General features: G+C 49.1%; 1 protein-coding gene across 1 annotated transcript in view; it reads left to right on the top strand.

Annotated features, from left to right (window-relative positions):
* The window catches only part of rnf123 (ring finger protein 123), a 111151-nt gene that overhangs the window by 68325 nt on the left and 22840 nt on the right, over positions 1 to 19986 (top strand). The window contains exons 37-38 of the mRNA XM_076884394.1: positions 996 to 1219; positions 15061 to 15155. Coding sequence (XP_076740509.1) covers positions 996 to 1219; positions 15061 to 15155 — 319 coding nt within the window. The remainder of the gene's footprint in view (positions 1 to 995; positions 1220 to 15060; positions 15156 to 19986) is intronic.

Raw genomic sequence — 19986 nt, 5'->3', positions numbered from 1 at the left:
TGATTCTGCAGATTTTTGCCCCCTGTGAAAAATAAAGCCTCAAATCAGAAGAAGTATTTCACTCCCTGGTATAATTCTCAAACACCTATCAAGCACCTATAAATACCTAAAGCAGGTAACTCGTAAGCTGGAGAGGAAATAGCGTGTCACAAATTTAGAAGATCATCATTTAGCCTGGAGAAATAGTTTGCTGCTTTCTTATAAAGCAACCATCTCCAACCTTCCTTTCATATCAAACATCCTTGAAAGAGTAGTTGTCAAACAGCTAACAGATCATCTGCAGAGGTTTATTTGAAGAGTTTCAGTCAGGTTTCAGAGCTCATCACAGCACAGAAACAGCTTTAGTGAAGGTTACAAATGATCTTCTTATGGCCTCTGACAGTGGACTCATCTCTGTGCTTGTCCTGCTAGACCTCAGTGCAGCGTTCGATACTGTCGACCATAATATCCTATTAGAGTGATTAGAACATGCTGTAGGTATTACAGGTACTGTGCTGCAGTGGTTTGTATCATATCTATCTAATAGACTCCAGTTTGTGCATGTAAATGGAGAGTCCTCTTCACACACTGAGGTTAATTATGGAGTTCCACAGGGTTCAGTGCTAGGACCAATTCTGTTTACATTATACATGCTTCCCTTAGGCAGCATCATTAGAAGACATAGCATACATTTACACTGCTATGCAGATGACACCCAGCTCTATCTGTCCATGAAGCCAGATAACACACACCAATGAGTTAAACTGCAGGAATGTCTTAAAGACATAAAGACCTGGATGGCCGCTAACTTTCTGCTTCTTAATTCAGATCAAACTGAGGTTATTGTACTCGGCCCTGAAAAGCCTAGAAATATGGTATCTAAGCAGATTCTTCCTCTGGATGGCATTACCTTGGCCTCCAGTAACACTGTGAGGAACCACAGTGACACACACACACACACTGTGTGTGTTCACAGCCGCAGGTCTGACCTCAGCCGGTGCTCTCTCTCCTCTCAGGGTATCCCGAGCTGCCTCCGTCCTGCTGTCCGACCCCTGCTTCCAGCTCCACTCCATCCAGCACCTCCTGGGAGAAGGAGGCGAGTCCTCCAGCTCCTCGGCAGCCGTGGCCTCCAGCGTGCGTCCTGCGGTGGGCTCTCTGGGGTCGTCCGTGGCTGCCCCTGTCCCGTCGGCCGCTGGAAACTCGGGATCCTCAGAGCGCAAACACTTCTCCCTGCACGCATGTGAGTAGATGATCTTTGGTGGCTTTGGTGGGCGTGGTTACCAAGGTGGGGAAAATGTGACCGGTGGTAGCTGCAGATTTGTGCTTAGTAGGAAGTGATGTCACACACTGCTGTCATCTCTGAGACACACTCCAGCCTCCGACCCAGCTGTCAGGGTGCATTGTGGGTAGAGCTACATGTACAGGACAGCTTCAGGCCTGGAGTCAGACCAAACAAACGTGTGCATGCAGTAAATAATTCCCTGTGCTTTTGCTGTCGGGATTACGGTCAGGGTGAGCAGCCAGGGAAAGGGTTACGTCAACTAGATGTCCCCACAAGATATGAATATCCGCCGTGTGTGTGTGTGTGTGTGTGTGTGTGTGTGTGTGAGAGTGTGTGTGTGTGAGAGTGTGTGTGTGTGTGTGTGTGTGAGAGAGTGAATGGGCACCTCCCACACGTGTGAATGCGAGCGTCTTGCTTTGTGGTGGGAGCAGGAAGCTGTCTGCCTGCTGCTGTAATATTCACAATAACAGGTGGAGTATTGGAGTGAGTGTAAACACGCTGATGCCAGCAGCGCTCCAGAGCGAGATCAGCTGGTGCCTCTGATGTGGTCGGAGGTGGAGGCCTTCCTGAATCAGTGTGTGTTTGTCTTCACAGTGATGTGAGATCCTGAAAATAAAAAGATTCCCCCGGTCCTGGTTTCTGCTTCACCATCTGAGTGTGGAGCAGGCTGCAGGGGCCTGTAGCTGTGGGCTCGCTGCTCGTCTGTGATTGGAGATCGGGCTGCAGGGGCAGCTTCTCTTGTGCTGGAGTCTCGTTATGCTGGGCAAACACTGTGCGATTTTTTTCAGTCGCGCGATTCAGCTCCTGCTCAAACTGCACGATTGACTCGCAGGGGTTAGAGGTTCATAGGTCACGATGCAGGTCTCACACTATACGGCCCGATGCTCTGATGCGACCTGAGTGCTCACACTGTGCCTCCATAACATGAAGGTTATAACAGAAGCTCTGTCGCTCGCTCTCCCTCTCTGTCTTTCACTCACACACCACCACCACCACCAACTTTGCTAAATTGCTAATGAAAAACATGATCAGGCAGCTGTGATTGAGCAGCATGTAAATCCAACTGTGTGACAAACTGCGGTGACACCCTCACGACCAAGCGATTGATGATCGGGAGCTGGTCGTGAGGTGTTAATCGCGTCTCGTTAACCCACATATACTACACGACGCACGATGAAGGCCAAAACGGTCGCACGACTCAAAAATCGGCTCAAAATGGGCCAAAAATCGCACAGTGTGAGCCCAGCATTACTCGGAGGGCGTGCGAGGACAGAAACACGATGTTTGGTTTGTGCTTTCAGACTGAATCAGCTGGATGCTGCGCCAAGCGTGTGCTTTGGAAACGAGCCTGTAATGTTATTTGGACCTCAGAGTAATTGTGTTTGTGCTGCAGTGGCTTCTGTCATGATCACAGAGCTGTGAGTGCAGCTCAGAGGACAAACACTGCCTCTCGCTGCCACGCTTCATGTTTCAGGCAGCTTTGCTTTGCTCGATGTGCAGCGCTCCGACTTACCGGCCTTCGGGCTGTTTGCTGTGATGTTGGATTACAGCTGATAACTGATAACACTTTTCCTCTCTGCTGTTAGTGAGGCACAGGGTGCTGCAGGGCAGAGACAGAAGGAGAGTAGCAGGAGTGAAGGGGAAGCTTTAAAGATGGCAGTGAGACCTGCTGTGGCGGTGTGCAGAGCTGCTGAGGGTGAAGTCCGAAGCTGACAGCCTGAGAGCTGGAGGCGCGCTGGCGCTGGAACCCGCAACACGTACGTGAAGGCGGTGTTTCGCTGTCGTCACTGAATCGGCGTGTGACTCTGTGGTAACATCACCCACCTCCTGACATGCAGTCGCAGAAAACGCCTGTGGCCTTATAGTGGAGCTCGCCACAGGGGATGGCCCAGTCGTTGTGACATCCTTATCCGTTGCCACGGCAATGCAGACAGTTTCCATGACCACGATGTGTGTCATCATGTAGAGGATATGTGCCTGGAAGGGAGGTGTCAAAATTAAATATCTGTCCCGAGATTATTGTAGCCAGAAAACATCAAAACGACACCGGGCCTTACCAAGCTCCCATAACCTGATTCTGGAATAACCTGAAATATTCTGGAATAAGGTCAGATACATGAAATAATCGGGATTAACCAGACATAAACACGACAGCCTGAATTGTAAAATAAACTGATACCTGCTGGAGTTAACATGAAGTCCTATAGAAACAGAATCTTTTTAACTGAGATGATGAAACTAGTTTAAACGCGATCACTGATGTCATTTACAGCTCCTCAGTGTGCCACAATGACACGCAGGGTCAGGTTAAAGGTTAAAGGTGCTAATACGTCTCTCAGCTGACAAACACCCTGCACGGCTGTGGGTCACCTCAGAATCAGAGAGACTTTATTTATCCCCACTTAACAAACAACAGAGCAGCACGATGTTGAAGATGAGGACAATAAGAACAGGCGATAAGAGTGAGATAATAAATACACAGTTAATACAGTTTTAAAATTAAAGCGACTGAAAGATGAATAAATAACTGTAAGTGACTAAAAGAATAAAGTGTCGGTTGTATAAGAAGAGAGTAGTTTATGTTTCTGGTCTCATCGGCTGGAGTTAAAAAGCAGAGCTGCTTTGGGGACAAAGGTGGCGCTCCTCCTCCGCTCAGTCCTGCAGGAAATGCAGCGGAGGCGTCGCCCAGAGGGGAGCCATTGAAACGCGGGGTGAAGAATGTGAGAGGGGTCGCTGATGATTTTGGCTGCCTGTCTGAGGCCTGTTGGCTGAAAACCTGCCAGAGTTCTGACAGGCAGGCCAATGACTGTAGAGCACGCTGATGCAGTGCGCTGCAGTCTGTTCCTGTATGAAGGCTGAGGGAGTGGAACCAGCAGGTGATGGAGAAGGTCGTGATGCTTTCCAGGAAGGCGTAGTAAAAAGTCATCATGATGGGGGTGCTGACTCCAAAGGAGTTTCCTAAGGAGGTGTAGCCGTTGGTGGCACCTCCTGAGAATCTCCTCTGTGTTGGCAGAGAATCTCAGGAGGTTGTCAAAGATGGTTCGCAGGTATTTGTGCTCCTCAGCTACCTCCACTGGCTTCCCGTGGATGGTGGTGGTGACTGAAGCAGCCAGATCCCTCTGCCTGCTCGAGAAGGTCACCACCATCTCTTTGGTTTTGCTCACGTTCAGTTCAAGTTTGAGCTGTCACACCACTCTACAAACTCCTGCAGAGCGGGCCCGTGGTGTTGTGAGGGCCTGACAGCAGTGACAGGAGAACTGTGTCGTCAGCATATTTCACCAGGTGACAGAGCTGTGTGGATCTGCAGTCATCAGCGTAGAGGATGAAGAGCAGGGGGGAGAGCACACAGCCCTGGGGGGAGCCAGTGCAGGTGGAACGGAGAGAAGAAAGAGAGCTGTTGACCCAAACTTTCTGAGTCCTGTTGGTCAAAAAGTCCAATATCCACAGGATCAGCTGATCATCAGGTGAAATCGGGAGGAAAGTTTAGTGGGCAGGATGTGAGGCTGCAGAGTGTCGAAGGCTGATGAGAAACCAGCAAAGTCTGGTGGAGGAGTCAGGGAGCTCCAGACGTTTGTGGATGCAGTCCAAGATGAAGACTTTTGCATCATCTACACCTCTGCGTGCACGGTAAGGAAACTGCAGGGTCCATCAGGGGGTCAGTTGCTCTTACAATGTGCTGTTTTATGATCAGGTCAGCCACTAATCAGAAGGTCGGTGGTTCGATCCCAGGCTGCCTCCTGCATGCCAAATATCCTTGGGCAAGATACTAACCCCGTGTTTGCCTACTGGTGGTGGTCAGAGGGCCCGGTGGCGCCAGTGTCCGCCTCGCCTCTGTCAGTGCGCCCCAGGGTGGCTGTGGCTACAATGTAGCTGCCATCACCAGTGTGTGAATGTGTGGATGACTGAATGTAGTGTAAAGCGCTTTGGGGTCCTATGGACTAGAAAAGCGCTATACAAATGCAGGCCATTTACCATTTACCATGTTGTCCGTCTCAAACCTGGTGTAGAAAGCGTTGAGGTCGTCAGGGAGGGAGGAGGGGTTGCTGCCCTCCACCTCAATGGTTCTGGAGGTGGTGACCGCAGCATTCACAGAGGCCATGGTTTTGAGGCCCTGCCAGGCTGAGTGGAGGTCCCCATGTTTTTATACATGTCCGTGAGCAGCAGCTCAGAGTGGGCGTGGACGTGCCGGTTCACCCTGTGACAGACAATGAGCAGTTCATCACACACCTGCTGAACACCTGAACAAGCAGAACACTGAATGTCTCTGCTCCAGAGCTCAGCGCCCTGAAACAGAAGTACCTGCTGCAAGCTCCTATCGTGACAGAGGCACGGCGCGAACACGCAGAGCAAACAGACGACGACATGAATGAGAGGGTAAACAGGAGGTGATAAAGACGGAGCATCGATGCAGCAGAGGGAGGAGCTGCGTGGACAGCTGCGATGTGCTCGTCTGTCTGTAAGAGGAGTAATGTTCACCCTGCCAGCTGCCCCGGGCCCCAGATTGGCTCCCGGCAGGGGGTCTGTGACAACATGAGCCTCTGGATGCTCTGACCTCTGACCTCAGTGAAAACAGGAAGTTAATTTTAGTCCTCTCAGAGTCACAGAGAGCAGGAAGCAGGGCGGGGCTACTAGTGATTTACTGGTCAAAGGTTGATGAAGGTGATGATGACGATGAGCTGGGTCATGTGCAGCCTCGCCGGCTGACCTTCATCTGTGCGAGCAGGTTAACGATGATGATCTGTGGTAACGTGATAGAGAGCGCACACCATGCTGTTCCCAGTACAGAGCTGCACACACACAGGATTATTCATGGCACCAGGGAAACCCAAGCAGTCAGCTCATTGATCAGCGATCAGCATTATTGATGGTAGGGCTCGGTCTGAGCAGCGTGGGCGGTCCGAAGCTCCTGCAGACTGCGTGAGACGTCGTAGTGAAGCAGAGCTCGGAGCTTCCTCGGTGCTGGCTGGATCGTGCAGATGTTTCAGCACCGCTGCGTCTCACACTGATGCTGTGATTCATGAGGTGGAGGTGCTGTGGGCTCTGCAGCTGATTCTCTCTGAAACGCTGAAAGGTTATTTTGGCATCTGTCACTCTTCCTTCATCCCTGCCCATCTTCTCTCGTCCATCCTGCATCTTTCCTGCCTGTCCCGTGGCTTCTCCTCTCCGTCTCCATCCTGAGTCGCCTATTTCAGCTTTTCCTCCGCCCTGATGCGTCGGTCCCGTCTGCAGGCCCAAATCAGCCTCTGCTTTATCAGATATTTGCTGTAGCAGCTCGGCAGGGGTACCTAATAAAGTGGTGCGTGATACAGATCTGTGTGCGTGTGTCACAAAGTGGCAGAGATATTTGTTAGACCAGCAGCAACCATAACCACATACCAGGAACGACAAACGTGCTCATGTTGGAATAAACATCATTTACTGCTCGTTTGTCGCCTGTAGATGAACTGACGTGGTGGAGTTACTCTACATGAATATTCAGGTTCAATGTAATTTGATTACAGAAGTGATCAAGACACAGTGATAGTGGGAGGAGCCAGGACACTCGGTTTTCCTCTTTCAAAGGTGATCAGAGAAATATCCAGATGTCATCAGCTCCGTGATCCATGCTACACCTGTCCTCACCTGTCCTCCTCCCGTTTCCTCTGATCGTAACTTTGTGTTTCAAGCCTCCCCCCCCCCCCACCACCCTACACACTCGCGCGCGCACACACACACACACACACACACACACACACACACACACACACACACACACCTTCCCTGAAAGCATGTGTGTGCTCACATGTGTGTGTTACATGTTTGTTTCATGTGTGTTAATGTGAGTTGTGGTCCATGCTGTGTGGTGCTGGGCATGCTGGGTTGACTACTCTGTGTTTTGTGGGTTTGTGCGGGTGGAGGCTGTTAATCTCTGGATGTTTTATGGATGAGAGCAAAGCGCAGCGTCGGTGATGTGCGTCTCATTAACATCAGACTGTTTACGCCGTGCTGCAGATTTATTTAGCCAATTAGACTCTGCAGAAGAACAACAACTGTATGTGTGTGTGTGTGTGTGTGAGAGTGTGAGTGTGTGTGTGTGTGTGTGTGTGTGAGTGTGTGTGTGTGTGTGTGTGTGTGTGTGTGTGTGTCTGTGTGTGAGTGAGTGAGTGTGTGTGTGTCTGTGTGTGTCTGTGTGTGAGTGAGTGAGTGTGTGCGTGTGTGTGTGTGTCTGTGTGTGAGTGAGTGAGTGTGTGCGTGTGTGTGTGTGTCTGTGTGTGAGTGAGTGAGTGTGTGCGTGTCTGTGTGTGTCTGTGTGTGAGTGAGTGAGTGTGTGCGTGTCTGTGTGTGTCTGTGTGTGAGTGAGTGAGTGTGTGCGTGTCTGTGTGTGTCTGTGTGTGAGTGAGTGAGTGTGTGCGTGTGTGTGTGTGTGTGTGTCTGTGTGTGAGTGAGTGAGTGTGTGCGTGTGTGAGTGTGCGTGTGTGTGTGGTGTCTGCGATGAAGAGTTTGAGCACATGCCCCAGCTTCACTTCACTGGCTGCCATTTCTTTCAGGATTCATTCTAAGCTCTCCGCGGCGTCGCCCCGCCTCCTCTCTCTGAGCTGCTACAGCTTCACGCACCCACCCGCTCTCTCAGGTCAGCTGATCAGCTGCTCCTGCATGTACCCAGGACTGGGTAAACTTAGAGGAGATCGTGCTTTTGCTGTAGCAGCTCCCAAACTGTGGAAAGATCTCCCTTTAGAGATTAGACAGGCCTCGTCACCACCTGTTTTTAAGGTCACTCTTGAAAACCTACCTCTTTACCCTGACCTTTGACACCATGTGAGATGTTCGTTTATATTTTTTTAGTTTTATTTTAGTTGTTCATAGTTGATTCGATTCTGTTCTATCTTGTTTTCTTTTTAATATAGGGCTGTTTTAATTTTTATGTATTACGTGTTTCATTTATTCATTTATTTTTGCTGTTTTCTGTTATTCTATTGTTTTTAACTTATTTTCTGTACAGCACTTTGGTCCTGTGCTGGGTATTTTAAAGTTCTTTATAAATAAAATTGGATGGGATTGGAAGACCAGTGAGCACGTCAGCTGCAAACTAACATCAACAACAGTTCAGTGTTTAAGCTCCCTCAGGTCAGCAGCTCAGAGTTTATTTGGCTTTTATTTGTATGTTTCAATATTAATCAAATTGAACTGAGACAGAAAAATGTTTCAGAGTAAACACAGTGTGGTCCACCCCACGCCCCCCTTTAGACTCGCCCCTGTTGACGTCCATGTAAACCAGAGCGGCTGCCGTCAGCCTTCACCAAGCTGTCATTTAAACCTGTCAGAGTTCAGTTCGTCTGCGTACTTTAACACTCCTGGAGTTAAGATTGTTCTGTGTGTGACACAAACGGCAGTGGGCGGAGCTACAGAGTAGCTTCGATGGAGCTGCAGCCAGTAAAACCTCTGATGGTGAGATGAGATCAGAGGGCCTTTATTTGTCAGTTGCAGCTGCCACAACCGAGATGACAGACCTTGCCGACCGTACATATGACACACATCACATTGGGGAGACAGGTCAGGCTAGGTAGCAAGGAAAAAAACATGGAAATGTGTAACACAAAAGGCTAATACGGGAATGCACAGACATCATCACACCATAACACAAAACACAGACAAGCAACATGGGAGAGTGTTCCGGTGTGTACAGCTGATCTGGGAGCGCTGCAATCTTCGATCGCGCCTCCAGCTGATCCGCTGTCCACATCGGATGGGAGGTAAGCGTTGGAGGAGGCGATGGTGGTGGTGATCACGGGACCAGCTGCTGTTCTCTCACCGTCTCGGTAACAGCTCCGCCTTTCCGCGGTGTGTAAATAGACTCCGCCTCCACGTTAAACTGCCAGCGTCATCATCGCTGCTGCTGTGTGCGTCATCCACTCGCTGCCCATAGATACGTTTGTACTGCAGGCCTGGCTTCAGTCGGTCAGTAAATGAAACGCAGCATTTCTGTTAATATTTTTTAATATTGAGTTATTCCAATCACTCGAAGACTGGTTGCAGCGCTACACACACACACACACACACACACACACACACACACACACACACACTCATTCTCTGGTATCTTGGCGTGGTCCCATCAGGACGCCCTGGGTCATTGCGTGAGTGCATCGTTGGTACCATCTGTTGCGATTCTCAGAGTTTGTGTTGGGACTCAGAGTTTTGATGTGTGGAGCTCCCGGGCCTGCCTCGAGTTTCAGAGGTTGTTGACTGATTGTTAATTCTAATTCCTGGAACTTCCGTTACCCCTGTGTTTCTTGTGTTTCATGTGTCCCCTGTGTTTCTTGTGTTTCATGTGTCCCCTGTGTTTCTTGTGTTTCATGTGTCCCCTGTGTTTCTTGTGTTTCATGTGTCCCTTGTGCTTCTTGTGTTTCATGTGTCCCTTGTGTTTCTTGTGTCCCCTGTGTTTCATGTGTTTCTTGTGTTTCTTGTGTCCCCTGTGTTTCATGTGTCCCCTGTGTTTCTTGTGTTTCATGTGTCCCCTGTGTTTCATGTGTCCCCTGTGTTTCATGTGTCCCCTGTGTTTCTTGTGTCCCCTGTGTTTCTTGTGTCCCCTGTGTTTCATGTGTCTCATGTGTCCCATGTGTCCCCTGTGTTTCATGTGTTTCTTGTGTCCCCTGTGTTTCTTGTGTTTCATGTGTCCCCTGTGTTTCATGTGTTTCATGTGTCCCATGTGTTTCATGTGTCCCCTGTGTTTCATGTGTCCCCTGTGTTTCATGTGTCTCATGTGTCCCATGTGTCCCCTGTGTTTCATGTGTTTCATGTGTCCCCTGTGTCCCATGTGTCCCCTGTGTTTCATGTGTCTCATGTGTCCCCTGTGTTTCATGTGTCCCATGTGTCCCCTGTGTTTCATGTGTCCCATGTGTCCCCTGTGTTTCATGTGTCCCCTGTGTTTCATGTGTCCCCTGTGTTTCATGTGTCCCCTGTGTTTCTTGTGTCCCCTGTGTTTCATGTGTCCCCTGTGTTTCATGTGTCCCCTGTGTTTCATGTGTCCCATGTGTCCTCTGTGTTTCATGTGTCCCCTGTGTTTCATGTGTCCCATGTGTCCCCTGTGTTTCATGTGTGTCTTGTGCTTCATGTGTTTCATGTGTCCCCTGTGTTTCTTGTGTTTCATGTGTCCCTTGTTTCTTGTGTCCCGTGTTTCTTGTGTTTCTTGTGCCCCCTGTGTTTCATGTGTCCCTTGTGTTTCATGTGTCCCTTGTGTTTCATGTGTCCCCTGTGTTTCATGTGTTTCATGTGTCCCCTGTGTTTCTTGTGTTTCTTGTGTCCCCTGTGTTTCTTGTTTCTTGTGTCCCCTGTGTTTCTTGTGTTTCTTGTGTCCCCTGTGTTTCTTGTGTTTCATGTGTTTCTTGTGTTTCTTGTGTCCCCTTTGTCCCTTGTTTCTTGTGTCCCCTGTGTTTCATGTGTCCCCTGTGTTTCTTGTTTCATGTGTCCCTTGTTTCTTGTGCCCCCTGTTTCTTGTGTTTCTTGTGCCCCCTGTGTTTCATGTGTCCCCTGTGTTTCTTGTGTTTCTTGTGTCCCCTGTGTTTCTTGTGTTTCATGTGTCCCCTGTGTTTCTTGTGTTTCATGTGTCCCCTGTGTTTCTTGTGTTTCATGTGTCCCCTGTGTTTCTTGTGTCCCCTGTGTTTCATGTGTTTCTTGTGTTTCTTGTGTCCCCTTTGTCCCTTGTTTCTTGTGTCCCCTGTGTTTCATGTGTCCCCTGTGTTTCTTGTTTCATGTGTCCCTTGTGTTTCATGTGTCCCCTGTGTCCCATGTGTCCCCTGTGTTTCTTGTGTCCCCTGTGTTTCATGTGTCCCATGTGTCCCTTGTTTCATGTGTCCCCTGTGTTTCATGTGTTCCATGTGTCCCCTGTGTTTCTTGTTTCTTGTGTTTCATGTGTCCCCTGTGTTTCTTGTGTTTCTTGTGTCCCTTGTTTCTTGTGTTTCATGTGTCCCCTGTTTCTTGTGTTTCATGTGTCCCCTGTGTTTCATGTGTCCCCTGTGTTTCATGTGTTTCATGTGTCCCCTGTGTCCCCTGTGTTTCATGTGTCCCCTGTGTCCCCTGTGTTTCCTGTGTCCCCTGTGTTTCATGTGTCCCATGTGTCCCCTGTGTTTCATGTTTCTTGTGTTTCATGTGTTTCGTGTGTCCCCTGTGTTTCTTGTGTTTCATGTGTCCCTTGTGTTTCCTGTGTCCCTTGTCCCCTGTGTTTCATGTGTTTCATGTGTCCCCTGTGTTTCTTGTGTTTCATGTGTCCCGTGTTTCTTGTGTTTCATGTGTCCCCTGTTTCTTGTCTTTCATGTGTCCCCTGTGTTTCATGTGTTCCTTGTGGCTCCTGTGTTTCATGTGTCCCCTGTGTTTCTTGTGTCCCCTGTGTTTCATGTGTTTCTTGTGTCCCCTGTGTTTCTTGTGTCCCCTGTGTTTCTTGTGTCCCCTGTGTTTCTTGTGTCCCCTGTGTTTCATGTGTCCCCTGTGTTTCATGTGTCCCCTGTGTTTCATGTGTCCCCTGTTTCATGTGTCCCCTGTTTCTTGTGTCCCCTGTTTCTTGTGTCCCATGTGTCCCTTGTGTTTCATGTGTCCCTTGTGTTTCATGTGTTTCGTGTTTCATGTGTCCCCTGTGTTTCTTGTGTTTCATGTGTCCCGTGTTTCTTGTGTTTCATGTGTCCCGTGTTTCTTGTGTTTCATGTGTCCCGTGTTTCTTGTGTTTCATGTGTCCCCTATGTTTCATGTGTTTCTTGTGTTTCATGTGTCCCCTGTGTTTCATGTGTTTCATGTGTCCCCTGTGTTTCATCTGTCCCCTGTGTTTCATCTGTCCCCTGTGTTTCTTGTGTTTCATGTGTCCCCTGTGTTTCATGTGTCCCCTGTGTTTCATGTGTCCCCTGTGTTTCTTGTGTTTCATGTGTCCCCTGTGTTTCTTGTGTTTCATGTGTCCCCTGTGTTTCTTGTGTCCCCTGTGTTTCTTGTGTCCCTTGTGTTTCTTGTGTCCCTTGTGTTTCTTGTGTCCTTTGTGTTTCTTGTGTCCCCTGTCCCCTGCCTCTGTCTCAGTGTTTGTTTTGTCCCTGACGTGTCGCTGCGTGTTCTCGGTGAGCCTGAGCCTTTGCCGTGTGGACCCTGGCGTCTGTGTGAGATTCCTGCCTCCCTGGTTTCTGCTTGTTGAACAGCATTCAGTGTTCAGGGCTCAGTGTTTGTTCCCGAGTCTGCAGGCTGCTGTTTGCTCGGGAGTCCACAGGACCAACCCTCAAATCTGCTCATCCCGGGAGAAGCCACTGCTTCTGTTGGGGTGAGGAGGTGACAGCGACTCCATCATCATGGAATAAAGTCGAGCAGGAGCTCACCATCTGTGTGACGGGTGCTCGGCTGCTGCGCTCCGTCACACGCTGCTGCGTGTTGGGTGAAGCTTGGTTCCACCTTCGGGCCATCACCTATGGTCCTCTCTGGGAGGGACTGACAGAACGGACCACAGGTGACCGGCAGGTCGTCACAATCCACCAGGAGGAGATAACCTGCTCCTGTCGCTGCAAGGCAGCTCCACCTCAGAACAGGAGAATGGGTGGATGCTGGTTAATGTGAGCAGCTTCAGCGTCTGTTGGTGAAGAGACTGAGAGGAGAGCACATCCTCCACTGAGATCTTTCTTTGTCATTTTAAAAAGATCCGCATCAGCTCACAGATTCATCGGCTTCTCCGTCTCGCTCCACCTCGCACCAACTTTCATCACATGCAACCGCCGGCGTTCTCCTAATCTTACTGACGGCGTGCAGTCTTATGATCTGAGGTCTGTTGGAGCTAACTGTAAAGGGTCCTTCACACAACGGCTCCACCAATCAGCACGCTGAAGAAACGGGAACACAAACGTGTCCACGCAGAGTCACACAGCGAGGTGGCTCCTCGCAGGCAGCAGAGGCCTGTGATTGGACGGAGCTGCTTAAAGGCCCGCTCTGCGTCTGTCGTGTTCCAGGTGAAGGTTAGTTGGTTTATGGGAGATGATGTTTCTGATAAACCTCCAAACAGACCAGATCTGTAGGGCGCTGCCTGTGGATGCTGCAGACGGTCCATCTGTGTCTCAGGTTCTGGTGACGTCCTGCTGTGTCCTGCACACATCAGCTCTGCTGGTTGTAACGTTTCACTGCAGATCAACATGGCAGCCGTCCAAGCAGCCAGTCTCACAGCCTGCCCTCAGCTGAAAGAGGATCTGATTGCGGCGGGGGGGACAAATCGAAGGCCATAAAGTGAGAGGGTGGGGGGGTGAATAAATGGAGGGCAGGAGTTAAAGGAGAAGCTGTGCTCAGCATGTTCAGTCTGTGACTGCAAGCAGGAGTCACATTTGTGATGAACAGCTCAGAAATCAGAGTTTCAGTCTGGAGCACCAGCAATGTTTGTGGCTCCTCCTCAGAGCATGGAACAAACGCTGTGCTCATTCATGGAAGCCACAACGAGCCACTAAGTGCACTCGCGTCCATCTTTGCAGAGTAAGATGTGCCTGAAACCGCAGAGCTCCAACTGTCCTGAATCTCTGCAGCACGATTGGCTCATTAACCTCCTGATTTGGTTGCCTATTAGCTTGTTAGTTGCAGGGGTGGGACATAGATAACCATTCAGGTGGAGAGAAGCTGATGATTTACCATCGATCTGTGACCCCGCCCTTACCCGAGGCCACAGACGACAGCAGAAACGAGGCGTGAGTTTAACAAATCGATTTTAGTCTGAATAACGGGATATCGATCAATTAAGTCCTGGGTCGATTATTATTGGCAGAAACACCTGAATCTCAGCTTAAAGCTCACAAAACTATTTCAACAACCACCAAACAGCTAAAACAGTAAATGAGAGACGGTACAAACACGTGGACACAGAGCGTGGATCGTTCACCCGACGGCACGGACACGCCGTCGGACTGAAAGCCCGCAGCTCACAGGTTCTGATGCTGCAGTTTCGTCACTGTGACCAAAACTGACTGAACCAGCAGCACAAGAAGATCAAACTACGCTTCACGTTTGATAAACGTTGTATTTAATTCGCTCTGACTTCCTGCACAGCTCCTGCTATGTTGATTCATGGTTTTTGATCGACTGCAGAATATTTTGCTTCATGTTTTTCTGTTGTGATGCTTACACCTCTGATGGTTATGCACTGATAAATGATCAGAATTATAACATTTCTGGCTGCCCGAGGCAAAAATCGAATGGGGACGTTCTGAATCATAACGGAGTAAGTTGTATAAACCAGAGATGATACTCAGCAGAAACGAGTTTCGTCTGGACGATGGCTCGGCTCTCAGCGAGTGTCCCCGCAGCCGTTTCCTGCTTGGTGTTCATTAAACACACCGTGTGATTGGTTTGGTAGTTTGTTGGTAGGAGTTCTCTAAAAGTTCAGAGCGAGGCGGCTCAGAACGAAGTTCAGCAAAGTCAGGTTTTCTCTGTGTTCGCTGGTTTAATAAGTGCTCAAACCCAGAGACGGATTCACCGCGGTGGTTACCAGCCGGGCTCTCGGCTTCAGGCTCTCGCTGCTGCTGTTGTTTCTGAGGTGATGGAGAGTAATGTCCCGCCCTCAGCGCAGACTTACAGGAAGTACTTCAACATAATCCTGTAAGTTTTGGAAGGATCCTTTGACACTGCGAGCTCAGGCAAAATGAGATATTAGTTTCATGTCTTCAACGATCTGCATCACACCTGTACAGGTCACCTCTATGTTTACAAACTAACGACATCGCAGAGTTTAGTTTCCTGATGTTTTCACCACATCCAATCAGCTCTCCTTCCCTGCAGAGATCCTCAGATCAGCCCATGAACAGCCCTGTTTGTGTCCCCCACAGACACAGACTACATCAGTGAGGAGGAGAAGCACAGGGTGGAGCTGATGTTGGCCTTTCTCACCGAGGAGTCCAAGCAGGCTGCAGCCAGCACAGCTGTAAGTACACCTGCACCTGTCACACCTGTAAGCACACCAATGTAAAAAACATGGACGTGGCGATGTGACCCGTCGCTCACAGACCTGGTTATGGTTCTGCATCCACAGACTTCATGAGAGCCTCACACAGGCTCAGGTACCTGCTGTTACTGATATGTAACAGCAGCCATTAGGGCGGGGCCATATCATACCGTTCAGGGTAATATCAGTGTAATGTTGGGCAACGACAAGAAAATGAAACATGGCGATAGAATATGGGTAAAACGCACATGCGCAGTGCCTTTGTTTTCATACACACATGGCGGAAAAAGCATGGCGGCGACGGAGAATAAGAAGGGCGAAAGCGGATCGTTGAATGAAACGGATGAACCTGAACTGGTTTGTAAAAATGCTGCAGCTTCACTGGTGTGGAACTGGTTTAGCTTTCGTCCGTCAGATTCACAACAAAGCACTATTTTTGGTAGCGCATGCTAGCGGGCTGTCGTTATTACCGTGTTGTTTGGAAAATACGGCGCACTTAAAATCAATCCTTTGATTTTTCTGAAAGTCGACAGAGCCCCTTATAACCCCGTGTGCCTTATGTATGAACTCTGGTTGTGTTTACTGACCTCGAGACGATTTTATGTGCACGGCGCTCGAAAATCTGTCAGATGTTTCAGTACGACTTTGCTAAGCTACGAAGCCGCACCGCTTGATGGATTGTCGGAGCGTTACGGCTATCGTAGGCGGGGCCTCGCGGAGTGATACGTGCTGTGCTTCAGCATAATGTTACCGTACTGTGTGTGTTTAACCTCTTTTAAAGTGTTGTGGATATTATACATGGTTATGCTGAGGATGTGTCGGCCAGTTTCCACTGAAATGCCTTTTGGTTAAACTGTCAGCGAGGAATTTGCACTGTTAAATGTTTATATAACTTTAATGCAGATAAAAAACAGCTGCTTGTTGAAGTGGAAATACATTGATGTTGTTTTGCACTAATAAAGTTGAGGAGTTGTAAAGTATTTTGTCTCGCGTCAGTTATATCGTCAGTTATATCGTTATCGCAAATTTTCAAACGTATATCGTGATAAATATTTTTGGCCATATTGCTCTGCTCTAGCAGCCCTATTATTGGTCACATGATTCATTAAAAATGCCCCAACACCCCACACACAGTGCAGTTCAGGTGAAGCTAGCAGACAGCTAGCAGCTACAGGCACCTGGGTCACCATCCACCTGTCAGTCACAGAGGCCACGCCCCTAAAAAAACTTTAAATATTGAGCTCTAAAAAGGATTTACTTGTTCAGGAAGTGAATTCTGTCCAATGTGGAGCTGCTGACAGCGGCGACACCACGAAGCCGCTTCTTCTTCTTCTGTTGCTATTAAGGTGGAGTTCTGGCAAATGCATGGGCTCGTCCTTTTATAGCGCCAAAGCACTTTCTGCTGCACCACCCACACACCACTCACAGAGCTTCCATCTATGCCTAAGTGCTGTCTAACACATTGGGAGGAGCTCGGGGTTCAGTGTCTGTGGTTATTGCTGCTGGTTCTGAGACGTGCGCGCTCTGCATGTTTGCATAAAGCAGGCGCAGTAAACTGTTAGAATAGAGACGTTGTGTTTGAGACGTTGGTATTTATTTATAGCTGCTGAGACTCTTTAAACCTGCTGATGCTGATTGTGCGCTCACAGGAAAACGCCGCTGCCTGTGTGAGGACTAAAGTAAACCTGAACACAACAGAAGGACCTCGCTGATCAATATATAATTAGTCTGTAATTAATAAGTGATGAAGCTGACCTGACCATAGCAGATTAAAAAGTTAAAGTTTGGAAAAACGTGATTGTGAGAGAAAGCCATTTCCTGCGAGGTGTCTGTTCGTCCTGCTCGCCGTCTCCGCGGAGAAACCCGATCCTGGACTCTCCCCGTTGTCTCCACCGCAGAGCTCGGCCGGCTGAAGTGGAGGATTTATTATTGATAAAGCAGGAGAAGCGCTGCGTGTAAATCACTTTCCTGCAAAGTCATGCTCAGAGAACCGGAAATGAAATAAGAGCCAAAATATTATTAGAAGCTGGTAATGAAAGCACAGCGTTCAGTCAGCCTTCAAAGACGGAGACACCGAGGACGTGAAAAATGGAAAAGAAAGCAGAGTGTAAGTGCCGCCTGAGGTGGATTTCCACAAACCCACTAATGGCTCTCTGCTCTCGTTCAGCTGCGAGTAGGAAATGACTTTTGCTAATGTGAAGTTATGCTGCTTGTTTGGAAAGTGTTCCTCAGTCCAGACACGCCGACAAATGTTAAGTGGTTTCAAGCTGCAGCGTGTTTTTCACACAAAGCCTCGAAGTACACTCGTCTCCCAACAACACACACCTGAGAACGTCAGATATCTGATTACACACACACACACACACACACACACACCATTTACAAACCCAGCTCGGTCTGGCAGACGAGGCTAAACACTGTGAATATACAGCTGTGCCCAGATGTTTATATACACTCATCAGCATGAACGTCGGGCTTTAATTGCTCTGTTTCCAGGGTGAATGATTGTACAGCGACTTTAAAAAACAAGCTTGACACTGTTTGTATTTCCCTACGACGCTTTAATAAGTGGTGCTGAAGATGCTGCAGACGAGGTTATGGGGAGTGATGACTGCTGAAGGGTCCTCTTTACGGCACAAAAAGGATTTGTTTGGCAGCATTCGTCAGACTGACCGAAGTCCAAGGAACTCAGTGAAGATCTAAGAATCAAACCTGTAGGTTACAGGAGCTGGGAACGTGTCTGCAGAGACACGATCATCATTTCAAACAGCTGTACGTGAGTTTATCCAGATGTGCCGTCACATCGTAACCAGCTTCCTCGCGACGAGAGGAAATTGGTTAGGATGTTCAGGAACAATTGAGGAATAACCGAGACTCAAACCTGCCACGAAGCTTCCACGGTCAAGCCAGTTTTACGTCTGAGAGAGCGCCGACCAAGAAAGAAGCTGTCGCCCACGTGGGCGAGCCAGAGGCAGAAGAGGCTCGGGGCGGTAAAGGGAGACTGTGTGAAAACTCTGACGCTCCCGCTTCAACAGCAGAGGGTCTCCGGGCAGACCATCGCCGTCTTCGTTGTGGAGCGAGGCTACAAACCGCTGCTGTGTTTCTATGTGCCGCATCATTTCCTGTTAAACTCACAGGTCACGCTCGAGCCAGACACGAAGAAGTAACCGAAGCATTTTACACCAGATGTTTCTGAGAAATTCGAGATGTAAGCGCTTCACCCAGAAAAACCTTTTCAAGATTTATGTAACCACAACTTTGTATGATCGTTTAAACATTTATCAGGAGAACTACAAGTTCTTCTATTTTTAAAGAGTCTTTGCAGGCGCAGGATGTTTGAAGCATCTTATTCTGGGAACAGTGGGAGCGAGGCAGGTGTGGTCCCAGTTATCTCTGAGGACCAGACTAGACGCATGAACACGATCACAGAAAAGCTTCGATCGAAAGTTGTTTATGTGATCTGCAAACAGTCCCCACGTCTGTGACGCAGCCTCTTGGTTTATCAGCACGAGCACTCTGTGCAGGTACGGCCGCTGGGTCGCCGCCTCCTTCTGTTGGGGCAGGGCTACTTTCCGCTATAAACACGCCCCTTTCACACAGTGGCGCTTTCTTCAAAAACACTGTTTGCTGTCTGATCACAGCTCACCGAGGCCTGTTGTCATTCGCCGTCACACATTCACACTGAGAAGCACCAAAACAGAAAAATCACGTAGCACCCAGGCTTCCTCGTAGACCCCAAACAGGTGTGGAGGTGAGTCTGACTCTGGTCGTTCTTCATTTGTGTTGTTTGTGGAAACGCACCGCTCTCTCAGATGGCCCCGCCCCTCCCTGAGCCTGGGTCTGTGAGCGCTTTGCTCGTACGCAGTCATCTGATTGTTGGGTCTTTATAATAAAGAGCGCTTTGAGGCGACTGTGATTTGGCGCTAGATAAATAAAACTGTGTAGAATTGAACGTTGCAGTTTTTCCTGCGCGCTGTGTAATCCTGCAGGAATTTATTACCATCACAGAGCTTATCGAGCAGGATTACCCCGGTGCAGGGAGGGCGGGCACCACCTCTGCAACCTCCTCACAAAGAGTTACGTCTGTGGAATATGGTGCTTATCTCCGTGGCGATGCAGGTGGTTATTAGGTTAAAGGTCAAACCTTCATGGCTGATCGTTTTTCTGTGACTTTCAGTCTGGAGTGTGGAGCCTGTAAAACAGGAAACGAGCGAAGCACCAGTCAGCGGTTTTGCTTTCGGCGCCGACTTCCCGACACTTTGAAGCGTTTGCAGCAGATTGATCAGAGCACGTCCGGAGTTTTTACTTCACCTCAGAATAAGTGGAAAATCAGTCGCTGAGACAGGACATTATTCTCATTATTACGACACGCTGCGTGAGATAAAACGAGGTTTGGTCTGAGTGGACCTGAGCTTCCACAGAGAGGTGGGTTGGCACACGGCTGCTGGCTCTCTGATACTCACACCTAAGTCTTTTCAGCCGGAAGCAGCGATCGTTCTTTTCTTCTCGCGCGTCTTTAATGGCAGTGGAAACTTGTGTCATAATGGATGCTGACTTTCCAGGTTTCAGAAAGCCGCGGTCGCAGAGACGGCCTGCCCCCAGCACAGCCCTGCAGACGCCACTTTCAGCTGCCCGTGTGAGATTAAATCATCAGGCTGTTTGAAAAGCTGTCAGGGCGGTTAGCTGCTGCTGTCCATCGATCGCTAAAGCACGCACGCACGCACACACACACACACACACACACACACACACACTCTGACTGCTTTCTCTGTGTTTGCTGATGTTTGCCAGGACAGCACACAGGATGTCA

The sequence above is a fragment of the Maylandia zebra genome, linkage group LG5 (genome assembly GCF_041146795.1).
Source record: "Maylandia zebra isolate NMK-2024a linkage group LG5, Mzebra_GT3a, whole genome shotgun sequence".
Classification (NCBI taxonomy): domain Eukaryota; kingdom Metazoa; phylum Chordata; class Actinopteri; order Cichliformes; family Cichlidae; genus Maylandia; species Maylandia zebra.
The sequence above is the reverse complement of the archived record's forward strand: the minus strand, read 5'-3'. Positions and strand labels throughout refer to the sequence as shown.